Source organism: Anguilla anguilla, chromosome 5, assembly GCF_013347855.1.
Source record: "Anguilla anguilla isolate fAngAng1 chromosome 5, fAngAng1.pri, whole genome shotgun sequence".
NCBI classification, from domain to species: Eukaryota; Metazoa; Chordata; class Actinopteri; order Anguilliformes; family Anguillidae; genus Anguilla; species Anguilla anguilla.
Window position 1 is genome coordinate 36,393,843 of NC_049205.1, and position 15,734 is coordinate 36,409,576.

The 15,734-nt window shown below is 46.8% G+C and overlaps 3 protein-coding genes across 9 annotated transcripts in view; 2 read left to right on the plus strand and 1 right to left on the minus strand.

Annotated features, from left to right (window-relative positions):
- On the plus strand, positions 1-4,851 carry LOC118228027 (olfactomedin-4-like). Of its 2 annotated transcripts, none has more exons than XM_035419214.1 (5): positions 1-133; positions 1,620-1,781; positions 2,029-2,241; positions 3,163-3,295; positions 3,933-4,851. In XM_035419214.1, exons 1-5 carry the CDS (start codon positions 77-79, stop codon positions 4,742-4,744), a joined length of 1,377 nt encoding a protein of 458 aa, XP_035275105.1. In that variant the 5' UTR covers positions 1-76; the 3' UTR covers positions 4,745-4,851. The 2 variants fall into 2 exon arrangements, with proteins under 2 accessions (XP_035275105.1, XP_035275106.1); XM_035419215.1 differs by having other exon boundaries at positions 27-133; positions 1,623-1,781.
- si:dkeyp-50b9.1 overlaps positions 4,762-15,734 on the minus strand; it is a 21,858-nt gene continuing 10,885 nt past the window's right edge. The window contains exons 1-14 of one of the 6 annotated variants that reach the window (XM_035419210.1): positions 12,734-13,463; positions 12,010-12,166; positions 11,371-11,506; positions 11,110-11,281; positions 10,048-10,212; positions 8,097-8,184; positions 7,529-7,653; positions 7,278-7,339; positions 6,586-6,685; positions 6,314-6,398; positions 5,721-5,796; positions 5,573-5,641; positions 5,170-5,270; positions 4,762-5,072 (exon numbers count right to left, since the gene is read on the minus strand). In XM_035419210.1, the coding sequence (XP_035275101.1) occupies positions 4,950-5,072; positions 5,170-5,270; positions 5,573-5,641; positions 5,721-5,796; positions 6,314-6,398; positions 6,586-6,685; positions 7,278-7,339; positions 7,529-7,653; positions 8,097-8,184; positions 10,048-10,212; positions 11,110-11,281; positions 11,371-11,506; positions 12,010-12,153 (1,446 nt within the window). In that variant the 5' untranslated portion in view covers positions 12,154-12,166; positions 12,734-13,463 and the 3' untranslated portion in view covers positions 4,762-4,949. The other 5 variants (XM_035419209.1, XM_035419208.1, XM_035419207.1 and 2 more) reach the window with 5 other exon arrangements.
- Positions 14,040-15,734, plus strand: part of LOC118228025 (sphingomyelin phosphodiesterase 3-like) — a 15,480-nt gene continuing 13,785 nt past the window's right edge. Inside the window, exon 1 of the mRNA XM_035419206.1 lies at positions 14,040-14,555. The gene's annotated coding sequence lies outside the window, so the exon portion shown is untranslated. The remainder of the gene's footprint in view (positions 14,556-15,734) is intronic.

A 15,734-nucleotide genomic window follows, 5' to 3' on the forward strand; every position in this document is an offset into this window, starting at 1 on the left:
GAGAGAGAGAGAGAGAGTGAGCGTGCGTGTTGTTTGTTTAAACGGTGTCCTTGCCTCATTCAGCCTCAGTATCAACATGTCTCCGATGGTGCGGTTCCTCTCGCTGCTGCCGCTGCTACTGTTTCTGGTCACTGTGAGTAACTAGCTGCTGCACACATGTATTATAGATGTGTGTGTATTCCACATGTACTGTATGTGTATGAGCATCTCCAGGCATTTGTATGCCTTTTCTCCTGTATGAAATCAAATATTGTGATTACTGTTAAAGGACTCTACTTGCTGGTTCATTTTTACTGTTATTTATATAAATACATGTATAATAATAATAATAATAATAATAATAATAATAATAGTAGTAGTAGTAGTAGTAGTAGTAGTAAGTAGTAGTAGTAGTAGTAAGTAGTAGTAGCAGTAGCAGTAGTAGTACCCGTCATAGTTTAATAATTGGTCTGCAAATCTAAGCCCAGTTACTGTGTGGTAGTCTCATGATAATATAATATGAATTATGAGTGAATATGTCTATTTGCGAAAATGTCAATGTGTATGAATGTCTGCTTGTGAGTGAATTAGTATAATATTAATATTTGTGTTTGCGTGAATTAATGCCTGTGTAGGGAAATGTGTTTTTGAGAGAGTTTTTGTTTCTGTTTTGCTCCTATTGCAATTTTAGTGTGTGGTAGAAAATTTTAGGAAAAGAAAGTGTGCAAGTATATTTATGAGTATGTGATTGCATACATTCATAGGTCTTTGTGAGTATATTAATGTATATTTTGAGTATAACCCACATATGTGTGAGTACATTAGGGTTGTCAATCGAATAAAAACATTTTTTTCTAATCATTCATCTAGAGGGCACTCTTGCAGAACTATGTAATTAGAATAGTTATGGTGCATTAAACTGAGGTTTATGTTTTTCCAGTGTTCATCTGGTGTTTGTTCTTATTAATTATTTAAATTCCAGACCTAGTGGCATTGAACCTAGAGATTCATTAGACCCTCTAAACAATTAATTGGACTTAATTGAACATACAAATATTACATTCTAAAATCTATTGCATTGGATGACCTGATTCGAGGTTGAACACTTTTTAGTCAAGAGCACTTTAATAAGTACACCTAACAGCTGAAAGCCAAACTTTTGGACAACTTCCTGTAGGTGGAACATTGTGGAGGAACTCATTCTTAGCACAATGCTTTTCATGCGGTAAAAGTTACCCAGAGGTTAATTGAACCCCTTTTTACACTGTTCATTGTTCACCTATGGCTAAATCTAAACCCAGGGTTAAGGATTACCATTGCATCTTGTTAGGCTTGGGTTAGGGTTAGGGTTAGTTGCGTGTTATTCACACACGCAACTTTAGCCAGCAGCAACATCACCTCTTGGGCCCTATATAAAAACAGTGTTAAAACACTGGATAGAGAGAGTAAAGATTACACCAGAAATGTGTTTGGCTTTTAGGCTTGAGCACATTTTTGATTATGTCTGTGGAGTACAGACCATGCTCATTGTTTCTAACCTCTATTCTAACTTTAAACTGTTCTAACCTCGATTCACACTGGCAACAGTTAGCCCCTGTTCAATGTGTGTGTGCGTGTGGGTGTGTGTGTGTGTGGTCCAGCAGGAGGGTGACAGTACTCAGCAAGTAAAAGGCCAGAGGAAGGCAGACGCATGCGTGTGCACTGTTAACGCCACGCAGTGGGACTTTCCGGCACAGAAGTACGAGGGAGTGTCCCAGCAGGTGGAGTCTTGCGGAGACTTCCTTGGGAAGATGCAGACACAGGTAATGCTTTCTGGACTTTGCATTGGTGTTTACATGATATTTGTGTTGTCCTGACTAAATCTGATTAATCATTGATTATCGAATTTTCCTGGATCGGTTGGATCTTCTTGGCGACTAATCCACCGTCTTGCACTAGTTGGTGTTTCAGTGATCATTGTGTCGTCCTAGTCTGGTTTGGTTTCTCGGTAATCGCCGTGTTGTCCTGGACTCGCTGACCTGTTCGGTGCTCACTGACTTTCCCGTGCAGGTGTTGCAAACAGAGAAGAAGATGCCTCAGATCAACGCCACTGTGGCGAACATAACGGAGCGCCTGCTCGCGTTCGAGTACCTGAAAACCAGCGGCTTGTATAAGAGCCTGCACCTGCGGCAGCTCAACCAGGAGCTGCAGAAGCTCGAGAGGGACATCAGCTCCGCTCACCGCTCCAACCCCAGCGCCAAAACACAGAGCCTGACCCAAGAGGTGAGCCGCCATTCACCCCTGACAGCCCGGCTCTCACCCACACCTACTGCAGGGTTCTGAAGGCACCTGCGGGGTTTCTCTGTGTGTTGTATGTTTCAGGCAGCAACGTAGCCAGGCAGTAGCGTAGCCAGAAATATTCATATAGCTGGGCCTGTATAGAACTAGGTGGGCCAGAGCTACTTAGATAGGCATTCACAACTGGGCGTGGTGATTCAGCCAAGGTAAATGGGCGGGTCAGGATACTATTTAGGTGTCTATGGCCCACCCTGGCCCACCCGTGCCTGAGGGGTTGGTTTCCGGAGATGTTTTAGGACTGATACGGCAGCTGTGGGGTTTCTCTGTGCGTTAGATGAGTGATGTTTCAGGAGATGTTTTAGGACTGATACGGCAGCTGTGGGGTTTCTCTGTACGTTAGCTGAGTGATGTTTTAGCCAGGAGATGTTTAAAGACTGATAAGGCAGCTGCGGTTAGCTGAGTGATGTTTCAGGAGATATTTTAGGACTAATAAGGCAGCTTTAGGGTTTCTCTGTGCATTAGATGAGTGATGTTTTAGGACTGATAAGGCAGCTGTGGGGTTTCTCTGTGTGCTATCTGAATGATGTTTCAGGAGATGTTTTAGGACTGATAAGGCAGCTGTGGGGTTTCTCTGTGCGTTAGATGAGTGATGTTTCAGGAGATGTTTTAGGACTGATAAGGCAGCTGTGGGGTTTCTCTGTGTGCTATCTGAGTGATGTTTCAGGAGATGTTTTAGGACTGATAAGGCAGCTGTGGGGTTTCTCTGTGCGTTAGATGAGTGACGTTTCAGGAGATGTTTTAGGACCAACAAGGCAACTGCGGGGTTTCTCTGTGCGTTAGCTGAGTGACGTTTCAGGAGATGTTTTAGGACCAACAAGGCAACTGCGGGGTTTCTCCGTGTCCCAGATAAGCAAAGCGCTCGAGGACGTTACGACGATGCAGGACAGCAACATCTTCAACCTGGAGGCGGTGAGAGAGAACCTGCGGTCCCTGAGAAACAGCCTGGAGACGTGCAGGACCATCCGTCCCGGCTTCACCAGTGAGTGAGGGGAGGACAGAGAAGGGCAGGAGGGGAGTTACTAGGGGATTTGGAGTGTACTTTTATGCCAGGAGGGTAGGCGGTCATGGTTTTTTAAAATTACTCACTATTCAAAAATCAAAAGGCTGGCTTTTTTTCTTTTTTTACTTTGACAGAATTAGAACCCCATTTCTTTGAAAAAACATCTGCAAGCTTTTCATAAAGACACACTATTTTTTATCTCAAAAAACAATTATGTGAACAGTAATTACAAGCAGATGAGGTTTTACATTTATAAAGCAGTAACTGCTGGCAGCAAACAAACTTTTCAGGACTCTTCAATCCTGGGGATTTAGTCAAGTGGTACCATCGCAAGTAGGTTGATGAGTTCAGATCTGTGATACGTGACTGTCCATGATCGGACCCCCATCATAACTTCAAAAGGGTTACATTTTTAAAATGTGATATTTTGCTATATTTTCCCAAATCCATATGTAGTCATTGTATATCAAGTCTGGCCAGGGACCCAATACACTACCTTCAAGCACCCCCTGTTGAAAACCTAAGATATAAACAGGTGCTTAGTAATGGTTTGGCACCAACCTGTGGATATGCTGTCCAATTCCAGTTTAATTAACCCCGGACTCCTTCCCCGCAGGTACCTGCTCTCAGCGGCTAATGAAGAACATCAGCTCCCCTCTGGTGACCAAGCTCAGCCCCTACGGGAAGTCCTACCCGGCCGGCTCCTGGGGCCGCGAGACCAAGCCGGGCAGCCCGGAGACCTACTGGATCCAGCCGCTGGTCAGCGGCAACAGGCACGGCAACGTGGTGCGCCGCTACCTCACCTACGAGGACTTCATGGCCTCCAGGAACCCCCAGGACGTGGCGGTGGCCGCCTCCCACGCCGTGCCCAACGCCATCCAGGGCCCGGGCAGCCTGCTGTACGGCGAGGCCTTCTTCTACCAGTGCCACAACGCGGGCGAGCTGTGCCGCTACGACCTGCGGACCCAGGCCACCGTGCGCCGGCCGCTGCCCGGCGTCGGCTACAACAACCAGTTCCCCTACTGCTACTACAGCTGCCGCGACTGGACCGACGTGGACTTCTCGGCCGACGAGACGGGCCTGTGGGTCATCTACGGCACGCAGGAGAGCCGCGGCAACATGGTGCTGAGCCGCCTGGACGCCGAGTCGCTCAACGTCACGCACACCTGGAGCACGCGCCTGTTCAAGAAGTCGGTCACCAACGCCTTCGTGGTGTGCGGCGTGCTCTACGCCACGCGCTACGACGACCGCTACCGCGAGGAGGTGTTCTACGCCTTCGACACGGCCACCGGGCGGGAGGACAACACCCTCGCCCTGCCCCTGGAGAAGGTGGCGGACGGCGTGGCCAACCTGCACTATAACCCGGCCGACCACCGCCTGTACATGTACAACGACAACTACCTGCTAGCCTACGAGCCCTACTTCTAGAGCCGAATCATTTTTTACCTTCAAATAAAGAAATTATTGTGTGTCACGTGTCTGTAATGTGGCTGTGTGGATTTTGTTTTAGTAATAAAGTCACTGAGTGGAATCTTGTTGGTGTGGGGTGGTAGTGACCACAACAAACTTATTGTCAGTAGAAATAAATATTCACTTTTATTTTCTAAGTTGTTGGTAACACATACCCAAAAGGTCAGACATGACGTGTGCACATTTGTGTGTGTGTGTGTGTGTGTGTGTGCGTGCGTGCGTGTTCTGTGTTTCTCTCTGTCTGTCTGTCTGTCCATGTTTCCCTCTTTACTGGTGGTTTTGTTGCCTGAAAGAGGAACAGAATGTCCGGTTAGAAAGCTCTGAGTGCCATAAATCACAGTTTAATTGCTTTTTTCCCAGGACTTCTATTATCACAGCTGTACCTGCCTGATCTCTGGCCACTCCTCTGTCCTGCATGGCCCCTCCTCTGTAGTGTCCACTGACTCCGCCCCCGAATCTTCAGCCACTCTGAAGTCCTGTTCATCTAAAGAAGAAAGAACATAAGAACAGGAGCAAACTACTACCAGGCCTTCTCTGTACCACAGAACTGCACCCTGAGATAAAACTGAAAGGTCTCTGTCTTTCCACCCCCAAAACAGATCCAGGACCAGCTCACCAGCCTTTATTCCTAATCCCAACTATGTTGCAACTGACCCTGAATCAGTTACGAGTTGAGAGCCTGGGGCAATATAACAGAGTAAGCACAGTCTACTCCTGCAGTGCATTCCTCTGGCCACCAGAGAGAGCCCTCACACACATGCAATACACACAGCGTAACATACAGACCTGTGCCAGTGTTGGGTCGCTCTACGAGCTGCTGCGATGTCATTAGCCTGTACTCCAGGAACTGTTGTTCTACAAACACACACACACAAGCAGTTACACACCTCTACATCACGTTGTGTCAGTGTTCAATGTGACGGCACACACACACCTGTCCTGCTACGTCGCTTTCTCTCCAGTTCCAGCTCCATCTTCAGAGCCTTCATTTCTCGCACCTGCAGTGATAACTGAAGCACATGCAATTCATGCCAATTTAGTTTTATCAGAACAGGGCGCGATTTATGTATTTCTGTGCAAATTTGCCTTCAACCAGGGTGAACTGCACAGCTTATATTGGTCATAGAATCCATTTTTATAGCAGGGAATTACAGCAAGGGCCTTGTTTTTACGCGTGTGTGTGTGTGTGTGCGCGTATGAGTACGTGTTTGCATGCGTTCGTGTGCTTGCAGTACTTCTGCGTGGCGCGCAGGAGAGGCGTTTGCGTGGTGTTAGATATGTACAAGTGAGAGTACGTGACGCCTGATACATTTCTCATTTGTCACTCATCCCCCTTTTTATCCCATTTTAAATCACCAACCGTACTTCTCGCACCACATCGCCACCTACAGTCACACTGGGAGAACTGCGGACGTATGCGCGCGCTCCCACAGGACACTCGAGCCCTCGAGCCACGGACCACCTTCCGCGCCGCGAGCCCCCGCGACGCGCGACGGGTGAACGAGCGACGCTCCGCGCGCGTCTCACCTGCTCCCTCAGGGCGCTCACTTCCTGGACGAGGCGCGTCACGCACACCGCCTGCTGCTGGTACGCCAGCAGAGCCTTCTTCCTCCTGCCGGCGGCAACACAGCCAATCAGAGGGGTCAGAGAGAGAGAGAGGGAGGGGCTGGCGCGAGAACCGCCACCGAAGACCGGGTTTGAGAAGCAGCAGAGGGGGAGCCATAAAGGCTGTAAAGGTCACAGACGGGTCTGCGGTGTGAGTGTGCGTAGCAGGAAGGGAGCGGCGTGAGAAAGCTCACATCAGATCCACCTCCAGCTCCACTTCCCACAGGTTCAGCGAGGGCCCAGGGGCGCTGATACCCGAGTCCGCATGGGGAACAGGGCTGTGATACGGACTGCCTTCAAAAAGCATGATAGAACAACATAGATGAGGCATATTATAATGTTAAATTAATATAAAAAATAGTAATAATAAAAAGACAAAGAAATACATCGCTTTTCTTTCAATAAAACAAAGAAATTTAATTTAAAAAAGAGAACAAGAGAAGAGAGGATTCAAAAATACTACTTACCCATACTAAAGGGGGTCAGGTAGCTCATTTATGCTAAAGGAGGACAGGTAGCTCACCTATGCTAAAGGGGCCAGGTAGCTCACCTATGCTAAAGGGGATCAGGTAGCTCACCTGCGCTAAAGAGGGTCAGGTAGCTCATTTATGCTAAAGGAGGACAGGTAGCTCACCTATGCTATGGGGGGTCAGGTAGCTCACCTATGCTAAAGAGGGTCAGGTAGCTCACCTATGCTAAAGGGGGTCAGGTAGCTCATTTATGCTAAATGAGGACAGGTAGCTCACCTGTGCTAAAGAGGGTCAGGTAGCTCACCTATGCTAAAGGGGGTCAGGTAGCTCACCTATGCTAAAGGGGGTCAGGTAGCTCACCTATGCTAAAGGAGGTCAGGTAGCTCACCTATGCTAAAGGGGATCAGGTAGCTCACCTATGCTAAAGGAGGACAGGTAGCTCATGAGGGTGGTGTTGGTCCACTCATCTCTCACTTCCCTGTGAGGTGACAACAATTAAAATATTTCAGCTGATCAATAACACTGACCATACATACAAAACTAATTGTTTCACACTGACCAGTTTTTTGGTCTGATCAATCAATAAGGTGTATGTACGTGTGTGTGTGTGTGTGTGTCTGAGCGAGAGAGAGAGATTGTGTGTGTGTATGGGACAGGGGCTCAGTACCTGAACTTATCGTTCAGCAGGGGATCATCAGTCAGGCCACATTTAGTGAAGAAGTCGACTGCATTGCTCTCAGCGTGAGCCAGAAGCACGTCGTAAGGCCCACACACTGCAGGCGACTTCAGGAGCTGAGAACACACACACACACACACACATAACATATTACATACTCACACAGGCAGACATGAAGATGTGATGTCAAATGTTCTTTGGCCACGATGCCGCTATGAAAGTTTTAGAAAATTTCTGCCCATTCTCCCTCTACCAAGTGCAACTGATAACAAGACTCAGCGAGAGACAGAATCACACTTTGTGTGCAGGATTGTAGACTGTCGTTCTGCTGAATGGTCAGCAGGGGGCAACCTGCTCACACAGCTGGTGAGACTTTCAGCTGCTAAATTACTGGTCTGATTTCAGTCCCCAAACTACATGAAAGCAATTGTCACTCTGCATGTACATGTAAAACACTTCCTAAAGACAGTTTTTACAGTTACAGGGAATTTATTCTACTGCATGCCCACAATTCTACCCTCACTCGCACAACACTGAACCACAGTGCCCTGTTTCATACCTCCACAATGTAGCTGCCCACGCCGCACTTACGGTAGCGCCGCCTGGTCGTCAGCAGAGATAGCTCCAGCACCTTTTCGCCTATTTCCCTGCAATACAGAGAATTCATTATCCCTGTTGTTACCGACTGCCGTAGTCCCCATTACAGCTCTAATCTCAGTCACTGCTGCTATTGACTGCTGTAAAGTCTGATTTATACTTCGTCATACATCCCCTTACACAATATTCGCACGACAAAAATGAAAGTGTCGCACAAAGTTTTGCACTTATACTTCGGCAAAGGTCTGTGGATAGGGTTCTGGTGTCTGTGGTAACGAGATGCCAAACTGCAGATGTTTACATCTGTGAAAATTTTGCGGTGCCTGGTGAAATTACAGAGAAATAGGGGAGGAATATATCGTATATCTACTTTTTTTTTTTTTTTTAATGCAAACAGAAAAAAGAAGATGGTCCGCAACTCAGATAAACCAAAACTAATGACGTATCCATAGCAATGAATTTCTGCATTCCATTTGGCTGTTCCAATCAACATGACAGTGTGTGACACAGTATGAAGTTCTGCGACATAACAAAATTCTAGAAGTCGGACTACGCTTTTTTCAGTTGAAAATACGTCATTTTTGTCATGCGACACTTGTCGGAAGTCATGTGATGAAGTATAAATCAGGCTTAATCCCCATCACTGCTGTTACTGACTGCTGTAATCCCATCACTGTTGTTACTGACTTCTGTAATCCCATCACTGTTGTTACTGACTGCTGTAATCCCCATCACTGTTGTTACTGACTGCAGTAATCCCAATCACAGCTGTAACTGACTGCTGTAATGCCAGTGACTGCTGCAATCCCCTTAAATTCATCAATGTCCAGTGCTCAGCCATTCCCCGTGGTCAGGATTTCTGCCCGACTGCACTGCCACAGCTGCTGCCTCCCACTCCGTGCAGAGCTGGAAGGAGGGAGGCTGGCCGTGACCGAGCGCTCCAGCGCCCAAGCTCTCCAAGGCTCCCGGCTCCGCAGAGGCGGGGTCGACCGCAGGGCCACAGGAAGGCGGCGCCACGTGGACCCCGGGGCCAGAGGGGAGGGGCCCGGCCCGCCGGCCTGCCCTGTAATTCGGAGCTAATTACAGGCCGCGGCCGGCAGGGCGTCGCCCTCGCGGGCCGACTCCGCTCTCTAAATAGAAGCTGGCCGCAGACCCTGGACTCGGGGGGCGGGCCCGCTGGGAGGGAGGGAACAATGGGCCCTGTGTCATTTTCGACGGTAAAAATAGAAACCCGGGAAGACCGTGCCCCACCCAGACGTGATTTCTGGCAGGCCGTTTCAGAAGGAGCTGCGCTGCTGGCATGGCATTTTTATGGGAGCTGTTTTCTGCACCCTGACCCTCAAGAGAGAAAGAGCCTTATTAACCTGTGCGTGGGAGAGAGAGAAAGGGAGAAAGACAAATAAAAAAACATAAAGAAAAAAAGAGAGAGAGAGAGAGAGACGGAGAGAGAAGACTGAATGGAAAGAGGTTATGTATTCTGTTATTATCATCTGATGTTTCACATGTTCCTTGCCATGCTTTGGCAATACAAATGCTAATTTTGTCATGCCGATAAAGCACTTTGAATTTGAGTGAACAGAGGGAAAAAAATAGATAGAAAGATGGGGATAGGGGGTCAGTGTACTCAAAAAGGGCTAGAGGAGAAATTTAGTACTGACTCATGATATGTTTGGGTCTTTGCAGGTGTGAATGCAAGTTTATATACCTGTGTGCTCGTGCTTGTATGTGTCTGTGTGTGTATGTAAAGAAACTTCAGAGTATTTTTTTATTTTAATTTGGAAGTTCCACAGAATACTCAATTCCATGAAAAACACACTGATTGACTCTTGTCTGCTTGCAGAGACCTACAGTCACTCCCCACTTGAACCTAACTAAGGCCCTGGTACCAGCCACCTTATCTGAACTGTACTTACAGTCTCCTCAGCTTGTATGTGGCAGCTGCCACAATGAGCGACTCCGCTCCCACAGCACTGGGCGGGATCTCCTGCTCCCAATTCAATCTGTTCCGCGTCGCTCGTCGCTCACCCACATTCACCAGGAACTCCGTCACCCCGCTACTGAACTTCTCCCACTCAGACCTGAATGGGGACAGAGCAGAGTCACACACACTGATGTGTCCTGAGACACACTGACATACACTGAGACAAACAAAAATACGCTGAGACAGACTGACATACACTGAGACACACTAAGATACACAGAGACATGGTGAGATACACTGAGACACACTAAGACGCACTGAGACATAATGAGATACACTAAGACACACTGATACATGGTGAGATACACTGAGGCACACTAAGACACACTGAGACGTGGTGAGATACCCTGAGGCACACTAAGACTCACTGAGACATGGTGAGATACACTGAGGCACACTAAGACACACTGAGACATAATGAGATACACTGAGGCAAACAGAGATACACTGAGACATAATGAGATACACTGAGGCACACTAAGACTCACTGAGACATAATGAGATACACCGAGGCACACAGAGATACACTGAGATACAGTGAAATATTCCATGTTTTTCAGTGAGACAGCGATGAACAACTCGCCCACTAGCAGGGCTAAACGCCGCACACCGGCAACCCCTCAAGGAACCTTCCATCTTTAGCTCAATTATCCCGGCTTTTGCCATCATTCTGTAGCGGAGGGACAAACCAGACCCCAATTTCTTAAAAAGCAACATGACAGGATGAACCCACATATGCTTCCGTTGTCACTTTCCTCATCCATGCTTGTATAGGACCAAGCACTGTTCCAAAATAATAAAACTATCCCGCCAAATAACCATAGCAACGATTAAATGATGTTTACTGTGTTGTTGCGTAGTTTACCACCGCTACGGTCGTCACCAGCTCCTCGCTAATGCACGGCATACCTTTTTTTACCATCAAAATGTGAACACTGCACAACACACAGTCAGCACCTGTGACTACTGTGGGTGCGTGCAGGAGTGTCTGTACCTGTCCTGTGCAGGCTCAGCTGAATCCCCTGCCTCGTCTGAGCTGTCGTCTGATTCGCTGAACACTTCACAGAACCTCCCCTTCTCTGACTCTCCGTCTCTGCTCTCAGCTGGGGGGGGCGTGATGCCTGGGGGTTCAGTGGGTTCTCTGCCTCTGTACTCCTCCAGGACATCTGCAGTCGGATGGGTGGGGTTAATGCGTGTGACATAACTGAAATTAAACTGTAATTACTGGGTGGGGCCAGGAGGTTTAGGGGCGTACCTGTATGACTGCGCAGGAGAACGATGGTTTGACTGTCAGGGCTACTCACGATGTCATAGATTTCATCTGTGCCCAACTCTGGAAACGACACGTCGAATAGCGCCACTACTGCACTCAGGATATCCCTGTTCTCCACCTGGACACGCACACGCACGCACATACAAACAGCTACACGACTGTACGCATAAACAGATATCCATACGCACAGTAAGTTCCGCTCCCAGCAACCTGCGCTACATGTTTACAGAGGTCTAGCACAGAATAGCTGTATATCACTGTCATATTTCATCACTGTGAAAGTGGATGCATCCAGGATGCTTCATACTCATGCTAGGAATTCCCTGAGCAGGACACATGGACCGGACATGGCTCATCTTCTATTGATATGTTGAATGGGGCGGGGGGGTGCCATGTGTGGAGTAGCCTATCAGTAGGAAACAGATGTGTCTGTTTCAGTGCTCGACAGAGTTCACAATTTAAGAAAACGGATGTGCGCTAACTGGAAAATAATTTGGGAGCACATGTACTAAATGGAAGCATGAGTGTGCTATCAAATTCTTTCGAAACAGGAGCACGTGTACTCCTTGGAAAAAATGTTTGCTTCGAGCCTTCGTCTGTGACTGGAGGGAGAGCACTTACCTCTGGAACCATCGCCGGGGAATCGCTGAGCTGCACCAGCTCGTGGAAGTTAACTCTGCTCGGCCGCGCATTGAAGTCACTCCTGTTGCCAGTTTTTCTGGGCTTGAAGGCCACCGTATTAAGGTTCGTCACACTACCCTCCATCACCACACACTGCCTGCAAACCCACGGCTTGGGGTCTATGCTGCAAAAACAAGAAAAACTAAACCCATGATAGGATTGCATTACAATGGTCTAGACATAATATGCACTACTGCTACACCAATACAGTAAAACCCTGGGTATCGTGATCATGAGCAGAACAAATTACGGTTACCTAGCTACGTAGCTAGTACACTAAATCGCCAACACAGACGACTAGACAAAAGTAGGCTAAAACTTTGGCTTTGGGAGAATATCTGCGTTGCTGTCTCTCTGTGGTCGGGAATTTCACATCGGTAATAGCTAAATTTCTTTGCAATCAACCACGGGTGTAATGATAGAACGCTGAAGCCAATGTAGATAGTTTCCAACAACAAGGCAAGCTTTTAACTAGCTAGCCAAAATTAGTAGATCAGGCACCCGCAACCTGTGAGTTAGCTTAACCAGCTAGTTACCTAAATCGCTTCCTCTGTGCTACTGTGTTTGCGTTGGACGATTTTTCCCGCAGCTGCATCTCATGATTTCGACAGAATAGCTTATTATTTTTCTAATATTTGTGAAAATTTGAGGAACTGTGAATTACCTGAGTGATGTTCTAGTCCTCTGTTAGACAACTTCATTAATGGTAACCATGGACACGGAGTCCTGGTTCCTTCGTCAGTAGGGAAATGTAGTACAAACTATTGGATAGAGGGAGTGTCGGTAAAGTGGTGACAACAGGCGACACGCACTAATGGCGGTAGGCATAACGTATTCCCCTCACGAAGTTCCAGTCAAGAGGTGCGCAAAATCGGTGGTTGATGGCAAGTTTTTGCCCGTTGACCAGATTAGAACAGTCCAATAGGCTACTATTCTGTGACTAGGTACTGGCGTAAACCTTACCACAACGCCAGAACGTGTAGGTCTGGAACAGTATGACATCAAAGGAGAATTCTACCGTAAAATGAACTTTTTTGCCCTCCAGAATAGCTCTGAGTCAGTTGTCTATCTGTAGCGAGTGCATTGATATAGCCCCAAACAACTGCGCATTCATGCTTCAGGTACCTGCTTTACGAAAAACTACAACGGTCAGGTGCAAACAGTCCATGGGCGGGCGTCAGACTGACAACGCCAGTTACAAGTTTTCACGCCTACTATACAAACGAAGGGCTGGGCGATTCTAGTTGGCCGAAGAAAGCAAAACGTTACTCGCTCGCAAGCCAGCCACTAAAGAAAGAAAATCTTTCCGGTGGTGAGAGGAGACGAAGGTGTTAAGACAGGCATACATAGCTGGTAGGCTACGGATTCTCCAAAACTTAGCATTTCAATAAATTGTCTGAAAAAAATATCATGCTTGTCTCTTGTTCATCTTGTTCGTTGTCGGTTATCGTTGCTTTTCTAAACGACGCACAACAGCGAAACGACCTGCTTGACTTAGTGGAAGTAGCCTGTAAAAATCAATTTACAGTATTGCCAGCTATAGCCTACTGCCAGTTAATATATATATATATATTTTTTTTTTTTCAACCGTAGGGTTTAATTCACTTACACGTGTAGTTAAACTATCCACAAGGTTTGGGTCGCTATCTCATTCTGCCGCAAGCCTGGACTTAAATGTTTTCTGTAAACCGTGTTGCGCGGCAGCAGTAGTTGGATAGCAGCAACTCCAAATCTCTCTCTGACGTGAGTTCGGTCAAAGCACCCCTCGCCTCTGTCGGGCGTACCTCCATATTCACCCACCCATCATATACTGATCCTATAGGTTTTACTCGGTGCAGTTATCCGGCTATCTCAGAAGCCTCCTGCTTCTTGAAACAGGCCCCGGATGTGTTTGACCGATAAACAAATATCATATGCGCATTGTGAGATATTCTGAAAATGCAACTTTTGAAATAGAACAAATCGTTTGTGCATTAATTGTGCTTTTAACATGCCAAATCATAATTTGCTATAGCCTATAGATTAATAGTCCCTAATGTGTTAGCCTACCTGAACCTCTAGAACCTCTAGTTCTACCTCTAGAACTTTTTTTTCCCCCGACTATGTTTAATTATTCTTGTGCAGCATCTATTTTTGGCGTCACTTTGACATCCGTTTTTTATTGAACAGATATGGCTGTGGTTTTGGTCAAATCCAGAAACTAAAGGAATGGTTGGCATATGGAATTAAGATTGGAGTCAGGAGGGTCAGGATTCTTGTTTGTCTATCGCTTCGCGATTGGCAGAGGCAACGAAAGGGGCGTCGCGTCGTGGCTTGGAAGGGTGACGTCAATGGAGCTGTTCAAAGTGTGGAGTGCTGGAAAAGAGATTCAAGCAGTCTGGCGGCGGAAGGCAGGCAACTCATACGCACTAGAAGTTCACACCTTCAGAAAGGAGAAAAATACGGTACAAGTGCTCCATCTGTTTGCAACCAACCTCTGTGAACCTGTAAGTATACCATTCTGTTTCTTTCTCTTATGCGCGTCACTTATTTTCTATAGCAGCCAAGAAAGCAACGATGAAAAAAAAGATAACTTGAAAATGTGAGCCAAAGAACGTAGCTGAGGAAAGATTTGGGATGGCTGTTTCTTTGCAAGTGCAACAGAAACTGTCTGCTATCTGTATGTTCCTAAAACGTTTTATTTGGAACTGTGCGACCTAATGTTCGCAACGTGATTTGTGATTTTGTGTTTATGAAAGAGAAGGAGAATGCTTGGATTTTTAGAAAAATAACTGGTTGCGGATCCACGCCTCCACTAAGGAATCAAGAAAGGAAAGCTGAAACAAGGGAAGGGTGCCACCGGGTAGCCTGTTCTTTTAATGTCTGGTTCTCGCACAAATAACGATTGTGCTTTGGCTACCAATTTCTATAGCCGTTTTCTCTGTTTATCTGATAGCGCTGTCGTGTTGGGTAGCCTAAGCTTGGTCTCGCAGGAGAGGGACTAGTAAAGTCTCCCACTCGCTCACTGGCATGGGCGCTACTTTGTCGCGATATCCAACATTGTAGAGAAAGCTCTATTTTGTGAGTACTGGTCGGAAACATTTATTTAAACATTTATATCTATTTCTAGCATGCTCCTTAAATAACATGTTATTTTAGGAATCTGAAAATGACGTATCTAATTTACGAATTGAACTATCTTTATCGTGAGAAATTAAATGGTCTGGTTTAAAGCTCACCGTTGAGGTGCAGTCAACGGGAAAGTATGGTGAATAGCCTATATTTCACGTTTGTCGACTTCAGTTTATCGGGTGAAACGATTCGGTTTGTTTTTGTTGGTGATTCTAGTGTTAATCTGGCTAAAATGAACACAGGGTTTCTGTTTCACGTTGGCAAGGTGTGGTTCCGATTTTACAGGCGTTTGCGTCTGACCCACTGCCTCCTTCCGCTGGTGTGTGTAAATAGAGCAACGCGGAGCACAGACATTTCCATGTATGTTTAGTGAAAGCTACGTTTTTCTGCCAGTATCGACGGAAAAGCATCACATTTGCCTAAAAGCAGCAATAAGCAAAACGTGGCACTGTTCTGGAAGGACAACAATGGCTTAGCAAACCACCCAGAGCACGGCGAAGCAGTTGAAGACGTAGCCTGCAGTGTTTGAAGCAATGTAGAAATAATTATCACTG